We start from the raw sequence: 15,260 nt of genomic DNA on the forward strand, positions 1-15,260 counted from the left end.
AGCATAGAAGGATCTGGAGAATCAAGAACGCCTAACATGCCAAGCGTTGGTGGAACGCAGAAGCCCGTGCACAGAACCCACCTCACTGCAGAAACCTCAACGGTGCCTTCACTGCAGCCGACGATCGCTAGTACAACACGCCAATCGGGAACATCGCTGAAGCAGCTTTGTTAATTTAGTGGTTACCCTAAAACCCAGAGATCGAAAGGCTGCTGCATTTGACGTAGCGCGCCATCATTCAACTGGACCAGCGGAACCCCATGTCGTCGCTGCAGCGCACCCGCTCAAGATCGGAGCGTCACGAGAGCTCCATCCCCAAGGTTTGTCATAACCCTGGAGGAGGACCCAACCCTCAAGGGAACGACAACCGCCACCACAACCAAGAAAATTGGGGTGGCCACGGACACCAGCACGCCCAGCAATCCACATGCGGCCACGCTGACCAAGAAATCCAACAGCCTCCATGACAGTCGGGCAACATCAGGTTGCAAGGCCCCAAGCCGGCAGTCATTGTGCGGGAGGCCACGGCCACCATGGAAACCACCACGACTTGCCTACAGTTGATCTAAGGTAGAAGATCAATGAAGGCCATGATGCTCGAGACATCATCAACTCGAGACGCCGCGAGCACAGCGGTGATCCACGTGACATCGATGACAGTGATCGCTTCCCAGCTTTTACTCGCAACATCACCTCCCGCGACTGAGCAAGGGAGTTCAAGCCAGTCGACATCACCAAGTATGATGACAAACAAGACCTATGGCAGTGGATTCACTGCTACTCCACCGCCATTGAAGTGTCAGGCAGCTCAACCATGACCAAGCTTATCTACTTCCTGATGGTGCTGGAATCAGCACCGCTCACCTAGCTCAAAAGCCTCAAATCAGATTCCAATGACTCCTAGGAGGATCTCAAGAAAACCTTCATCAACAACTTCTAGGGCTCCATGCCCCATGCAGGTACTCATCATGACTTGTCATAGGTCAAGCAGGAGAACTAGACCCTGAGGTCCTACACCAGGTGCTTCTTCGAGATGCACGCCACCATCGAAAACATCACCGACGAGGACGTCATCCATTGCTTCCAAAATGGCCTCGGCTCGAAGAACATCTACCGCGACTTCGGCCGCAACCGCCCTAAAACTGACATGGAGCTCTGCGACATGATGCAACGATGGGTCGACCAGGAGGACAAGGAGAACGAGCGCTTCCCCAAGCGCAACAACGGCAACCGCTCCGGCAAAAGCCAGCAAAACTACTCTAAACCCTCCCAAAAGCGCAAGCCAGACCATAAAGTCACGGCTGTAGAACGCAACTCGCATCGTAAGAAGTCGAGGAACCAGTAGGATCAGTTCGAGAAGATCTTGCACAAGCAATGCCCAATGCACCCGAAGTCCCAGCACGCACTCTCCAGTGCATCAGCCTCTGCAAGTCTCTCAACGCACCTCTCCCTAATCAGGATGACAAGGGGAAGGACAAAGACGAGGAGGAGGGAGACAAGTCGGGGGCTTAGGGATATCAAGATCCCAAGAACGTTGTCAACATTATTTTCAGTGGCGACGGCGGCTTCCTAACCAAGCGTGCGCAGAAGCTTACTCTACGCGAGATCTTATCTGTCAAACCAGCCATACAGTCGATAGAGTATCACCTCGGTGAGACTTGGCCTGCAGTCTATTCTTGTCTTTGAGATTTTCAATCTCCTTTGTCAGCAGCCAGACCTCCCGGGTGTGCTCCAGCTTCAAGGTATCCAGTTGATACCTTACCTTAGCATTCTCTGCTGCTTGCGCTTCAACCTCTTGCTCCCCGGCCTGCATCTGCTGGAACTTATTCTCCACACCCCACAACTTGTACTCGACAAAAGCAAATATGGAAAGTTCAAGGCACTAACCGTGGAGAATCGATACAAGTCCTTGAAAGAATCTTGGAACTCCTGCACGTGCACGTGCTCCGATATCAGCATCAGGTCATCAATTAGCTTGTGTGGGATGTCGCCTTCTCAAATCGGCGGCTACATGAGGGCTCCAACTACTGAACCACCTGCATCACCTTGTTTGTTAGAAGCATGCTGCTGTTGCGGGCTCCCTGCCACATCGTTACTTCATATGCAAGCAACAAAAATCTCGTGTGAAAACTTACCCACGGGATTTTTCGGAACCCATTCCTTGTTTTCCGGCTTTGCTTCAGCGGTCAGCACGTCCCTCACACCGGCATCTTCGGCTCCAGTGGGCGAGAGGACATGAATCTAAGGTTGTACCAACGGCTCAACAACCTTCATGGTTGTTGATGTCACATCGACTACCTTGTCTGGCTCGGGGGCTGGGGCATCCGCGGTATTGCCAGGCTGCTCCAAGTCTAGAGCAGAGGATAGTCTGCATACAAGAACAGCATTACGAGTTGTTGCCAAATAGATATGAATCTACAATCCACAAGGAAAATGCATTCTAATACTTACAGTGCAGATTTCTTTATAGCCGGTTTTATCTTCTTAAGTACTTTGGGCACTGGAACAGTACCCAAAGCACTCGCTAACGCCGATTTGCCAGTCGAGGGAGGAGTCTGCTCTGGTGGGGCAACCGCGACGGTTACCATCGAACTTAGGCTAGCCGGCGAAGATTGTTTCAGTGTGGCCTTAGCAGTACCACTTGACGGGTCAACTGCGATGGTGGGCACGCTCTGTCCCCTCACAGTGTCCTCCCCGACCTACTTTTCAACTGTAACCTTAGTGTGCTTAGGATTTGGGGAGCTGATAAACAGGAATCAAGAAGAAGGCGAGATTTCAACCGAATGCGGTCAAAAGACGCTGGCCTTGCGTTTTCGATCGGTGGCTCTTGGTCCCCGAGGGTGGCTAGGCAGAAGATCGCCACCAGGAGAGTCTGCACTCTCCTGGGTGGTTTTCTTTCCCTTGCCCTTCATCACCTCGGCTAGTGGGCGACTGTCATTGCTATCTTGGTCCTCCTCCGAGTTGATAGGGTCAATGTCAGCATTAGAGATCGGTTTCTGGAACGCCGACGGCAGAAGATGGCATGGACATTCAATGTCCGGCATTGGTGGCATACTCTTATACATATTCACATCCTGCTGTGACAAGATTGCAAGACATGTCAGTACTTTTCAATTTAAAGCTTCAACAGAAGAATACAGATACGTATACATACATGTTTTGGAGCTAGGCGGAGTACATCTTCAAAACATATGGCACGGTTTCAGCGCCCATGAGTGCTTGGCTTACTCTCAGAATGGCATCAGATTTCTGAATGGGGTCTGCAGAAAATCGAGAAGGGTCTAAGACTCCAAGGTACTTGAAGCCAAACCTCGATCATTTCTGCAGTGGCTGGATTCGCTGCCAATCCAAGAGTACATCACCGTCACACTAGCGACTCCTGTATCCCTCTGCTTCTTGATCATGGCAAGCAGCTCTAGGATCTGACTTTCGTCCCGGCCGGGCTTACTCCACTTGGTTGTAATCTTAAGCGCCCCGGCGGTTTTTTCAGGCAGGGAAGGTTCATGGTTTCCGATGTAGAACCACCTCTCCCTCCATCCTGACAAGCTAGTGGGAATTTGTAGGAGATGTATTTCTTTTCCATCCCCTGCCTCAGCTAGAGTCCAACACCTCCGACTTTGCAAAGGTATTTCTCACTGGGCTGGGCTCTGAGGTGGAAAAGATAGCAAAACAGATTGAAATGTGGCTCTATTTCTAAGAAGACTTCACAGAATTGTACAAAGATAGCAATGTGGAGAATGGAATAAGGGTTCAGATGATGGAGTTGGATTCCGTAGTAGAAAAGAAGATCTTGGAAAAAAATAGAGGTCGGCAGGGTCAACCCTCGCTTTACAAAATATTGGAAAAGAACTAATTCGTCGGTCCCTCGTACAGCTTCCTATCCCCAGTGGCAGTGCGCAACTGGATGATGGTTTTGTTTTGGAGAAGACCCTCATCAACCAGCGCTTGAAGATCGGCTTCAGAGCACTTACTTGGTTTCCACCCGTCTCCAGTGGTGGCGGCGGCCTTAGACTCCTCCTTCTCCTTGGAGGCACCTTACTTGTTGCAAGCCATCCTTGTGGTCACAAGATGCTTCACTTGCATGCACTCGGAGGCTGCAGTGCTCTTAAGGAGGAGGAAGAATTGGGCGACTACTTTTCTACCAAGAATGACCTAGATCTAACTCTAGAAGCGGCGGCGCCTTTGAGAAAGAGGAAGACTAAGAGACAAAGCGGTAAATGGCGAGGGTAAAAAGGGTGAGTGAAACCCTAGGTCATTTCACGGTTAAATAACCAGCGGCGGGCCTACATTTACTGTGCGAAATGCGAAGATTTTTTTTCCAAAGATAAGATTTGTTTTGTGCGGTAATTTTAGGTTACTTTGGGAAAGTTATTTGCTTAACCATTTTTCAGGTATGCTATCTCAAAAAAGGGGTTTTCGGATTTCTGAACCAATTTACTCATTTTAACCATCAACTCAAATTCTTAATTTTTTATATAATTCATACCACGACTCTTTGGATTCTTTTTCCAAAACCTTGGAATTTGGATTCAAGCCTCGGGGACAGCGGGATACGTGTCAACGGCTTATTTTCCAAATTTTTGGAAGATAAGAGCAGAACATTCAAGACTAATTTGACCCTCAGCCTAATTCTTCGATTTAACCTAAACCTCGGGGACTACTCCATATGGAGTGCGAGTTTCATCACACCCATATAAAAGAAGATTTGAAAACTACTCGGATATAATTCCTATACTAGTATCGGGCTAGGACTTATACATAACCCTGTCATCACCCCGACTATATAAAGGCGGGCATAAACCCCCTCCAAATATTACATCATCTAAGACATTACAAATCACCATACAGAATGTAGGATATTACGCTCTCAGCGGCAAGAACCTGTTTAAAATTTCATAATTTTTGCGTGATCTCGGCAACGCACCGCCTCCCATCTGCCACCTCGGAAATATCCTTCCATCACGTTAAAGGTTAAATACCACGTCACGGCAAGAAGGCTGGGGCGCCGCCTGCCGCGGTGGTGGGGGAAGGCGGTTGGGCGGTGCTGGCGGCTGGGGAATTTGGCAGTGGCGGCGGAGCTTAGACCGATCGAGGGAGTGGTCGTTGGGGGCTTCGTGCAGTGGATCCGGAGCCGGAAGAGGGAGGAAGGAGGGTGTAGGGGTAGGGGAGGGCGGTCCTCACCAGCATCGGAGGCGGCACCGGCGAGGGGGAGGGTGATGGGTGGCGGGATTCGCCAGGAGAGCATGAGGGAAGGGGAGGGGAGTGGAGGAAGAAAATTTTATCGGGCGAATGGATAACAGTAGGGGGCTCTCGATGGTTACCGAGAGGGCCCTCTCCTTAATACAAAGCTCCCGCACACGCAGTTAGCCTATCCATGATCGTGTGATGACCAGTACCCCGGACAAAGCGGGAAAACCAGCACCTCTGTCAACAGTGTTCGCCAGTTCACCAGCAGCGCATGATCGTGATGATCCTGCGGAAGCTGGTGTCTCTCATCCTCGATGGCACCTGGCCGTGCGCTCGAGCCACCGCAGCGGCGCACGCGGCCGCCGTCAAAGCCGGCCACGCGGTGGACGTCTTCCTGTCCAACCACCTCATCGTCTCTTATGCCGGGTCCGGCCTCCTCGACGCCGCGCGGAGGGTGTTCGACGGAATGCCGCGCCGGAACCTCGTCTCGTGGTCGGCGCTCATCTCGTGCTGCGCCCGCGCGGGGAGGCCGGAGCTGGCGCTGGAGCTCTTCGCGCGGATGCGAGGCGCGCGGCCGAACGAGCACGTCTACGCCAGCGTGACGCGCTCCTGCGCCGCCCTTCGCGCGCTCGCGGCGGGCGCGCAGGTGCACGGCCACGCCGTCAAGAGCGGGTTCCTCGACGCGTCCTTCGTGGCCAACTCCATCGCGTCGATGTACATGAAGTGCGGGTGCTTCGACGAAGGGTACGACGTCTTCAGGACGCTCGCGGAACCGACCGTCGTGTCGTACAACGCCACGATCTCCGGTCTGGCGGCGAGCGCACAGCCGGAGAAGGGCCTGGAGGTGTTCAGGCTAATGAAGCTGCGGGGGCTGCGTCCGGACAGGTTCTCGTACGCTGCTGCTCTTGGAATCTGCAGCGATTTGGAGAATCCTAACATTGGAGCAGCGTTGCATTGTGACACTATCAAGATCGGCCTGGACGTCACCGCCTTTGTGGGCAATGTCATCCTGGACATGTACTCGAAACATGGCACCATCACAGAAGCAGAGCAGGTGTTCTTTTCAGTGGACGAGAAGGATGCAGTCACCTGGAACACCTACATCGCTGCACACTCGCGGCACGGTGGCTATATCGAAGCTCTTATGCTATTCAAGGACATGTTGGACACAGACGTCTGCCCTGACAACTTCACCTACGCCAGCGCCCTTGCGGCGTGCGCGGAGCTCTCTCTGATCCGCCATGGCGGCCAAGTTCACTGCCACCTCATCAGAAGCAGAGAAGACTCTGATGTCGCCGTGGGCAACGCGATCATCAGCATGTACGCAAGCTGCGGTCACATGGTGCATGCCCTTCGCGCTTTCGATCAGCTGCGAGGCCGGAACCTGTGCTCGTGGAACACGCTGATTTCTGGGTTCGGCAAACAGGGCCGTGCCAGGGAAGCCATCGAGACCTTCGAGCGGATGAAGGAAGCCGGGATCGCTCCGGACTCGATCACATTCACCGGCCTTCTGGCTGCCTGCAACCACGCTGGATCGGTGGACCAAGGCATGGAGTACTTCAGCTCCATGAGCGGGACGTACGGCGTCTCGCCCGGAGCCGAGCACGTCTCTTGCGTCGCCGATCTCCTGGGCAGAGCTGGGAGGTTGAAGGAGGCGGAGGACCATGTCCTGGCATCCGCGTCCCGCGACGACCCCGTCGCCCTGGGCAGCCTGCTCTCCGCCAGCAGGGTCCACGGGGACGCCGACGTCGGCGAGAGGGCCGCCGCGAGGCTTCTGGCGCTGGGGCCGGCGACGACCTCGCCGTACGTGCTGCTGTCGCAGCTGCACGCCGCGGGCGGGCGGCGGGGCGGCGCCGCCGAGGCCTGGCGGATGCTGAGGGGCGGCGCGGCGAGGAAGAAAGATGCCGGCCTCAGCGTGGTCGATTTCAGATAAGAGATGGCGCCTCCCGACCCGAGTTTGGACTTTGGAGGATCGGAGAGGTTGAGCGCTGGAGGTTGGAGAACGGACGGCGTTGCGCCATCTGCTGGTGTCTCGAAGCACTCGACACGACGACCCTTTCTGTGTGTCGTGTCGGAGAAGTGGTGTTGAACGGTCACGGAACACCCGGCAGAGATGTGGTGGCCGCCGGCGGCCGGGTGGGGAGTGGGGACCGGACAGGATTGGCGACTGTGCCCGACGCTCTAGCTGAAGGCACGCGGCGAGATGGTCGTCGTGTGGCGGTGGCGCGGACGCGACGCCGGTCTCCGGCTCTGGAGATTCTTTCCGGCCCAGGCAGGCAGAGGCCGTTGCGAATTGTGTTGCACCCAAAACTAGGCCGGGCGGGCTTGACTGCGTCGCGCACCGCCGTCGGATGGATGGAATCCGAGACGGCAAGCGCCGTTCGCACGCAAAGGCGGACGGGCACGGGGGCGTATTCGTTCCCCTCCGGGCCTCCACATCTCCTCTCCTCTGGATTCCACCAACCCCCCCTCCCCCCCTCTTGGCTGCGTGCGTATCGCCGTCCTCGGCATTCGCCCCCTTCCTGGCGGCCTGCCTGCAGCCTGCCGACACGGCGGCGCCGCGAGCTCTCGCTCAAGGCCACGGGGGCTACCTGGATCGTCTGCTCCTCCAGCCCCATCGGAGATCCGCGCTGCCGTTTCCCGGTAAGCCCGGCCGCGGTCAACCCCGAACTCCCGCCTGATTCGTGGGGAACCATTCTGGCCCCGCGCAGTTCATCCATTAGCTCGGAATTCCTTCTGGGATTGATGAATTGGCCCCGGTGCATAGGATTGGTCGGTTTGGATTTTTGTTAACACTTAAGAGTTGAGGCCTTAGGGCTGAATTGGTATTGGCAGAATAAGTTACAGGTGCCGTGCTCTTGTCAACTTGGAACCCCTACTGTTTATTTGATCGTACCAATTTTGGAACAGCGGATTTTTTTTTTTGTTGGGGATTTTGGGGTTAAATTCATGGTCCTCTATGAGGTTTTTGGGATCAGAGTCGAAACGTGGGAGTAGAATTGGACAATAAAATGAGCTACGTATGTTAGTGATCATTTTTTCTTATTTCAGTGATGCCAAAGCGAACATTCGATACGGTTACAGACTAATTCTTCTTCATTGCTATGTAGGGATTTGCCTCATTGTCTCAGTAATGATCTATAGTGCAGTGGTACAATGAGTGTCAGATCCTGAAACATATTGCATAAGAATAGTGTTGTCGTCTTTCTCAGGAATTTTGTTTTGTAGAATGTGTTCATGTATTTGCTCACTTCGTCGGAATTCCTGTTTATAGTGCTGTAAAATGTTTATAGCATATTAATCGCGTTTCTAAATTTGTGCTCTGCTACTATGTATTCAGATTTATGGTGAGGCTCATAGAACTACTGTTTTTCAAACCCAGATTCAGCGCCTGTTGATGGACGAGAGATGAAAAACTTCATCAAGTATCAAATTTGAAGAAAAATAAGTTCAGATGGGCTCCATTCTAAGTGCTACAGGGAGTACTGCTAAGTCTATGGATCGGCATGAGACATCTGGAACAGATCCTAATAAGAGGGTGAAAGTATCTACTTATGAGTATGGGACGAACCCAAGGATCATTCCAACACTTCCTGATGAGCTCTCGTTCCAAATTCTGGCAAGGTTACCACGGATTTATTACCTAAACTTGAAGATGGTTTGCAGAGCTTGGAAGGCAGCAATCACCAGTCATGAACTTTCCCAGCTGAGGAGAGAGCTTGGCGTAAGTGAAGAATGGTTGTATGTACTGACCAAAGTTGAGGCAAATAAGCTCGATTGGTATGCTCTTGATCCATTGTTTCAGAAATGGCAGAGGTTGCCACCGATGCCTTCTTTCGTCAATGAGGAGGAATCCAGTAGGACTGGATCTTCTGGGTTCCGGATGTGGAATGTTGTGGGCTCAAGCATTAGGATTGCTGATTTCGTGAGGAGCTGGTTCTGGCGCAGGAACGGTTTGGACCAGATGCCCTTTTGTGGTTGCTCAGTGGGTGTTGCTGATTGTTACTTGTATGTCGTTGGGGGGTTTTCCAAAGCTGTTGCCCTGAACTGCGTATGGAGATATGACCCTTTTGTCAATTTTTGGGAGGAAGTAAGCCCAATGATGACTGGGCGGGCTTTCTGCAAGGCAACATTCTTGAATGGCAAGTTATATGTAGTTGGTGGAGTCAGTAGGGGTCGAAATGGCTTGCTTCCTCTGCGTTCAGCTGAGGTGTTTGATCCGCAAACTGGACTGTGGAGTGAGCTACCAGAAATGCCTTTTGCGAAAGCACAGGTACTCCCCACAGCTTTCTTGGCTGATGTGCTGAAGCCTATTGCCACAGGAATGGCACCATACAAGGGTAAACTATACGTCCCTCAGAGCTTGTACTCATGGCCATTCTTTTTCGACATCGGAGGCGAGATATATGACCCGGAACTGAATTCTTGGTCAACGATGCCGGATGGTCTCGGCGACGGATGGCCAGCAAGGCAGGCAGGCACTAAACTTGGAGTCGTGATCGACGACAAACTTTATACCTTGGAGCCTTCCAGCTCTTTGGACAGTGGCCAGATAAAAAGATACAACTCTGAAGAAGACACATGGGTAACTATCGCCCCACAGGTTCCAGTTAACGATTTCACTGATGCAGAGGCTCCATATTTACTTGCTGGCCTCCATGGAAGGCTCCACGTTATAACAAAGGCGGCGAACAATACTCTTCAGGTTATGCAGGCTGTGGTGCAGAATAACACAGACAATAGGGCATCTGAAGAAAACTTGTTATGGAACACAGTGGCTTCCAAGAACTTTGGGACGGCTGAGCTTGTCAGTTGCCAGGTTCTTGATGTTTAAAACGTGGTCGCCGTTCACTACTGTAGAGCATATGTTTGGCCTAGGTTTCATACTATGGGCTATCGTTTTAGCCAACAAACATATAGTTTTTTTTTCCTTGTGTGTATGCGTGGTGTGTGGTGTGTGGAGAAGTCCTTTAATTTGACATGGGAGTCATGGGGATATATCTATTACAGGCATTCAGACATGTATAAGTTGACCCAACTGCGGGAAAGATGTGTATATAGGCATACAATCGACATGATTATGTACAGTGATCAAGCATAAGCTTCTTGTGGGCATTGTTTCTGATCACTTTGGGGGTGGCGGCTGTTCTTCGCTGTTTTATGGTTCCCCTTTTCCAGTGGACACATCTGTATTCCCAGCCCCACTGACCTTCGTTTTTCATGCCACGTGGTGCACAGACCCTGAAAAAAAATTGCAAAGGCCTGCATGTACGTACCCAATGGTATTTTATGGGTTAACTAAATAATTATGATGGTATGTCAAGTTAATTTATTTTATCAAAATTTTAAATTAATTTAATAACTTCAAAATAAATATAACTTGCGTCACTACGTGTATCTACACGTCACGGCTCCCTGACGCGACGGCTGGGAGGATCCGTCTCCCCTATCCAAGCTTTAAACCTGTGGCCGAACCCTCGCCCTCTGACTTCCAGTTGCAGCTACAAAAACCTCGCTGATGCCACCGACTGTTATAGGCCAATAAGGAGGTAGGCGAGCATGAGAGGAGAGGATGGTGTGCAGATCCGGATCTGCAAGCAGTGTCAGCCGTGTCGTGGACTCTGGTTGGTTAGTGCGATGGACGCAGCAGTGTCGGTCAGCTGACACAGGGGAAGAAAATGCGATCGCTTGTGGGCGGGATGAACACACGTCTCAACGGCGTCCGCAACCTTTTGTTACTCGCGCAGGCTCGTCGCCGGCGGAGGTCACGCGTGACGAATGGAGCGATGGCTTCAAGGTGTATGCTGTGACCGGGACGGTCTGTTTTCGCGGAAACGAAAAGGAAAGATCAGTGTCAGGCTTCAGTTGGCCCGTTTGGCCGGCACAAGAATGGAAGCGTGTCCTGGGACCACCGTGTCCTAGCCGAGTAGCCGGCCTAAGGCTAGTTTTAGTGGGTGGTAGTATTATAGATATGTTACCGTAATGACACTTATCTTTCATTTTATGAAACTTCCACTTCTCTCTCCTTATAAATGATTCTGTTATATCAGCAAATTTGCTGATGCGGTATAATATTTAATGCTCATAATATTTCTATAACACTTCCATTAAGATTGGTCTAAAGATGTGCAAAGGGCAGTGTCGGCCGATATAGCAAACGAAGTCTGACAAAGATGTAACAAGATGGCCCGGTCTTTGAACTGATGGTTGCTGAGCTTCAACTAGCAGTACTAGTTTCTGTTTCTAATAGCTCATCCAGTTGGTGAGAAAACTAGAAATAGATGTTTTGTTTTTTTACTTCTGTATCTTCTTTATGTGTCAGGTAACGGACAAAAGGGAAAGGAGAGTGTAGGCGAGTACGTTTGCTGGCTCCTCTGCAGTGGTCTGTCTATAGGCTGAAGGAAGAGACCGAGACACTTCAGTGTCTCAGAGGTCGGAGGCTCGGAGCCAACAAGGCTTGATAATCACCATGAGATTATTAAGTCTACTTAGTTTGCACGTTACGTGAAAGAGCAAGTTATACAGCCCTAGCAGAGCAGCTGCAGTCAACCTCCAATCTGCTTGAGCTGCTCTAAGCAACGTTGTTTATGTGATGCTGTCAGCTCGTACTTCCCCTTTGAAACAAAATGGCATGCAGCTTGCAAGCCCAGTGGCAGTGGCAGCATAACGGGGCGGGTGCGGACACGTACGCCATGTGGATCAACGCACACCGTCTCGATTGTGGCATAAAAGCCCGAGGGCCATGGATGGCGATGGGCCGATGGCTCGCGAGCAAGATCATGAGTGCGTCAGGGAGATTGCTTCGGGTTTGTGAGTGAAAGAGAGATGTCGCTCTCAGATATGATGCTCAACTTGGCCGCCATGAAAACGGAGAAGAAATTCAGGTGGTCGGTCTCAGATATGATGCTCTCATATTGACATCGTTACGGGTTTCGGGTGGTCGGTCTGAATCGGAGGAGAAATTCAGCCAGCAATTATATGATTACTCGTATTTTCTGCTGCGGAAAGCTTGAAAATGGTTGCAAGGTGCGAGTGCAAGGACGGAGCAGATGGACATGAGAATAATTCAACCGGGGTCAACTTTACACGCCTTTTTTTTGTGTCTCGTGATTTCTGTTAAATTACATCAAGTAACAAATGAAATCAACAGCACGATCGACGTCAAGCGAGTTACGCGCGAGCATCGAGAAAGAAATAAAGAACAACTTTACACGATCCGCGATCCCAGGCAAAGAGCTGAACAATCAAGAAGAGGCTCCAGCTCCACTACTGGTCAGGTCTCCACGGCCGACGACGCGGCCGCTTTGGGATGCACCTTCTTCTTGATGAGCCCGAACAGCCCTCCTCCCCTGCCGCCGCCCGAGGAGGCCTTCTTCTTCTCCGCGGACCCGGAGCCCCGCCGCTTGGTCTCCTCCTCCTCCTCGGCCGCCACCATGCGCCGGAGCTTCTCCTTGTACGCGTTCTTGAGCACGTACGCCTCCACCAAGTCTCCCACCACCATCATGGACGCCATCGCGGCCGAGCAGCTCCTGATCTCCCAAACTCTTCTTCCTCTGCAATCGACTGAACCGGGGTCTGACGGCGGCCTTCCTTCCGTGTTCTGCTGCTACTGCTCTGCTGAAGTAGAAGCTGCCAGAAGTAGCTCGCGGCTTCGGGCTCGCCGTGAGGCGCGTGATGAGCGGGCTTTGAGGCGCGTGCCCGCTCCTTTATAGCTAGGCTCTCGAGCGAGCGGAGCAGCGGGGGCGTGGGCTTGGCACGCGAGCCGGAGCCAGGAAATTGACTTGCGGCGCGCGGAAGCTCTGGACGGGCCGCCCGATCAGAACGGTGCCGCCTTCGCCGCGAGCCAAACGAATTCCCGCGACGAGGGAGTGGGGCATGTCACGCGTGACGCACCGGCACCCGGCCGGGGCAGGACAGCGCACAGGAGTCCCCCGTCCCGTGCAACGCCGCCACGACCGCGGCCGCGCGCAAAGGCGGCAGCCCAGCGCCCAGCAGTGTGGGTGGTCGGTTGTCTGCCGCCCGCCGTCCCCGTTGGAGCGTTCGTTCCGGTGGCGGAGAAGCGCCGTGGAAGGTGTCCTTGGCCCCCGGGCACGGTGGAAAAAATGATGCAACGGGGTAGAGTGTAAACGGCAAGCTGGAACTCGCCACAGATCCCTTCTTTCAATGATCCTTCTTCTTACCCGTGCCATTAGACCACATGTCACGGAGTTCTCGTCTGACCTCCTCCTAGCGCCGCGACTGCCTAACTTTATCGCTTGTGTCAACAGTCAACGCGTACGCGTACTGGTGTGTGCAACCAGCTGCAAAGGTCAACGAGGTCGGCGGCCATGCATGAACACACGGGGTTCAGAATACGGATTTGTCAGCTCCGCGTCAGCATCGTTTCAAGAACGATCGCTTGCGGGCGTGACACACGTCTCGATCGCGTCCACTGCTTACTATATTACTATAGCTCGCTCAGGCTCCGAATTAAGGTCACTCGTGACGAGTGCAGCCATGGTTGGAGGTGTGTAGAATATGTTACATCGTTTTACTGCAAGGCGACACGGGGGAAGAAGATGGGTGCGGGATGCTGAAAGGGAGAGAACACTTCTTTTCTCGCCCCACTTGCGTTTTGGCCGGCATCGAAATGGAAGCTTGCAGGGGTCAAACTGGGAGTGTGCTGGAACCGCTGCCCGTCCTGTGCTGGTCCCAGGCCGCGGCCGGGAGATTGTTTAGCTGATACCATCCGTTGTATGCTGGCTCCTCTGGATTGATCGACAGAGTGGAGGGGAGGGACAGAGGCCAAGCCATTTTTTGAGCTTGCTCGCCGCCGTCGCCGGAGCCAACACAAGCTCCAGCACCGTGAGACTGAATCGAGTGTAAATCATGGCCTACCACGTCGGCAGGAGGAAACAGTATATCGTTTATTTGCTGAATTTCAGTTGGAATTTATACAGATTTTTCCTTTTGCCATTTCACGTAACTTACATCGAGAAACAAATGAAACAACATGATGATCCACATCAAGCGAGCAACAAACGCTCGATCGTCAGGAAACAAAGAAAGAACAAGGCTACAAATCATGGCAAGCCGTACTACCATTCGGTGGCATCTAGACTTCCATGTTCCAACGACCAAACTAGCACTTTTGTGTATTTGCACAAGCGACCGGTCGGCCGGCAATGGTGGCACAGCAGACGTGCGCGCGGCTGGATCAGGAAGAAGAAGCAGCAGCTCCGCCGGCCTCGCTCAACGCGGCCGCCTTGGGGTGCACCTTCTTCTTGAGGAGCCCGAACAGCCCTCCTCCCCTGCCGCCGCCCGACGAGGCCTTCTTCTTCTCCGCGGACCCGGCGCCCCGCCGCTTGGTCTCCTCCTCCTCCTCGGCCGCCTCCATGCGCCGGAGCTTCTCCTTGTACGCGTTCTTGAGCACGTACGCCTCCACGAAGTCGCCCCCCATCATCGACGCCATCTCTGATCCCCTGCTATGTCTCACTCGCAATCGCAAGCTCTACCCTTCCTTCTCCTCTGCTCTGATCCTCTGCTCAAGAAAGCTGCTGCCGGCTGCTTGCTCTCCGTGAGATTGTGGAGAAGGCTTGAGTCGCGTGCCCGCGCTTTTATAGGCTCGAGGAGAGCAGAGCAGGGGCGTGTAGACTTGGCACGCAAGCTGAAGCGAGGAAACTGCCAAGCGCGTCGAAGAATCAAGGTTGCTTGGGGCGCGCGGAAGCTCGCCGTGCCGCTGGCACGCCGAAAACGAGCCGCGCCGCGGCTGCGAGCCTCGACCAACGGAATTTCCGCGATGTCACGCGTGACGCACCGGTCAGGCACCCGGCACAGAAAGTCTCTTCCGCGCCGACGACGTCGCCGTCGCGCTCTGGTGCTCCGTCCTCCGCCCGCGGGACGAGACCGCGACGCAGAGGCGCGGCGGCAGGGCGGGATGGCGGCGGTAGGATATCTGGCGATCGCGACGGGGGCTCGGGTTGGGTTGACGCTTTAGGCTGCGTGGTTTGGTTTAGCTTTATGAAACATGCTTTCTGTAGCTGCTTTAAAAGCTGTTTTTTTATATAAATTTGGAAGCAGGTTATATCCTGCTT

General features: G+C 53.1%; 4 protein-coding genes across 5 annotated transcripts; 2 read left to right on the forward strand and 2 right to left on the reverse strand.

Annotated features, from left to right (window-relative positions):
• The first annotated feature begins 5,467 nt into the window (after positions 1-5,467).
• LOC112897763 (pentatricopeptide repeat-containing protein At5g27110-like) lies at positions 5,468-7,120 on the forward strand. The gene has a single exon (XM_025966161.1). The coding sequence runs from the start codon at positions 5,468-5,470 to the stop codon at positions 7,118-7,120; it is 1,653 nt and encodes a 550-aa protein (XP_025821946.1).
• Positions 7,121-7,634: 514 nt separating this feature from the next.
• LOC112889673 (F-box/kelch-repeat protein At1g22040-like) lies at positions 7,635-10,315 on the forward strand. 2 transcript variants are annotated; one of them, XM_025956423.1, is made up of 2 exons: positions 7,635-7,830; positions 8,570-10,315. In XM_025956423.1, exon 2 carries the CDS (start codon positions 8,642-8,644, stop codon positions 10,019-10,021), a length of 1,380 nt encoding a protein of 459 aa, XP_025812208.1. In that variant the 5' UTR covers positions 7,635-7,830; positions 8,570-8,641; the 3' UTR covers positions 10,022-10,315. The 2 variants fall into 2 exon arrangements, with proteins under 2 accessions (XP_025812208.1, XP_025812216.1); XM_025956431.1 differs by having other exon boundaries at positions 7,641-7,830; positions 8,528-10,315.
• Positions 10,316-12,243: 1,928 nt separating this feature from the next.
• On the reverse strand, positions 12,244-13,127 carry LOC112875087. The gene has a single exon (XM_025938791.1). The coding sequence runs from the start codon at positions 12,698-12,700 to the stop codon at positions 12,461-12,463; it is 240 nt and encodes a 79-aa protein (XP_025794576.1). The 5' UTR covers positions 12,701-13,127; the 3' UTR covers positions 12,244-12,460.
• A 947-nt stretch (positions 13,128-14,074) lies between these two features.
• On the reverse strand, positions 14,075-14,766 carry LOC112901879. Its single transcript, XM_025970743.1, has one exon. The coding sequence runs from the start codon at positions 14,636-14,638 to the stop codon at positions 14,384-14,386; it is 255 nt and encodes an 84-aa protein (XP_025826528.1). The 5' UTR covers positions 14,639-14,766; the 3' UTR covers positions 14,075-14,383.
• Positions 14,767-15,260: the final 494 nt, after the last annotated feature.

Source organism: Panicum hallii, chromosome 1 (genome assembly GCF_002211085.1).
Source record: "Panicum hallii strain FIL2 chromosome 1, PHallii_v3.1, whole genome shotgun sequence".
Lineage (NCBI taxonomy): Eukaryota > Viridiplantae > Streptophyta > Magnoliopsida > Poales > Poaceae > Panicum > Panicum hallii.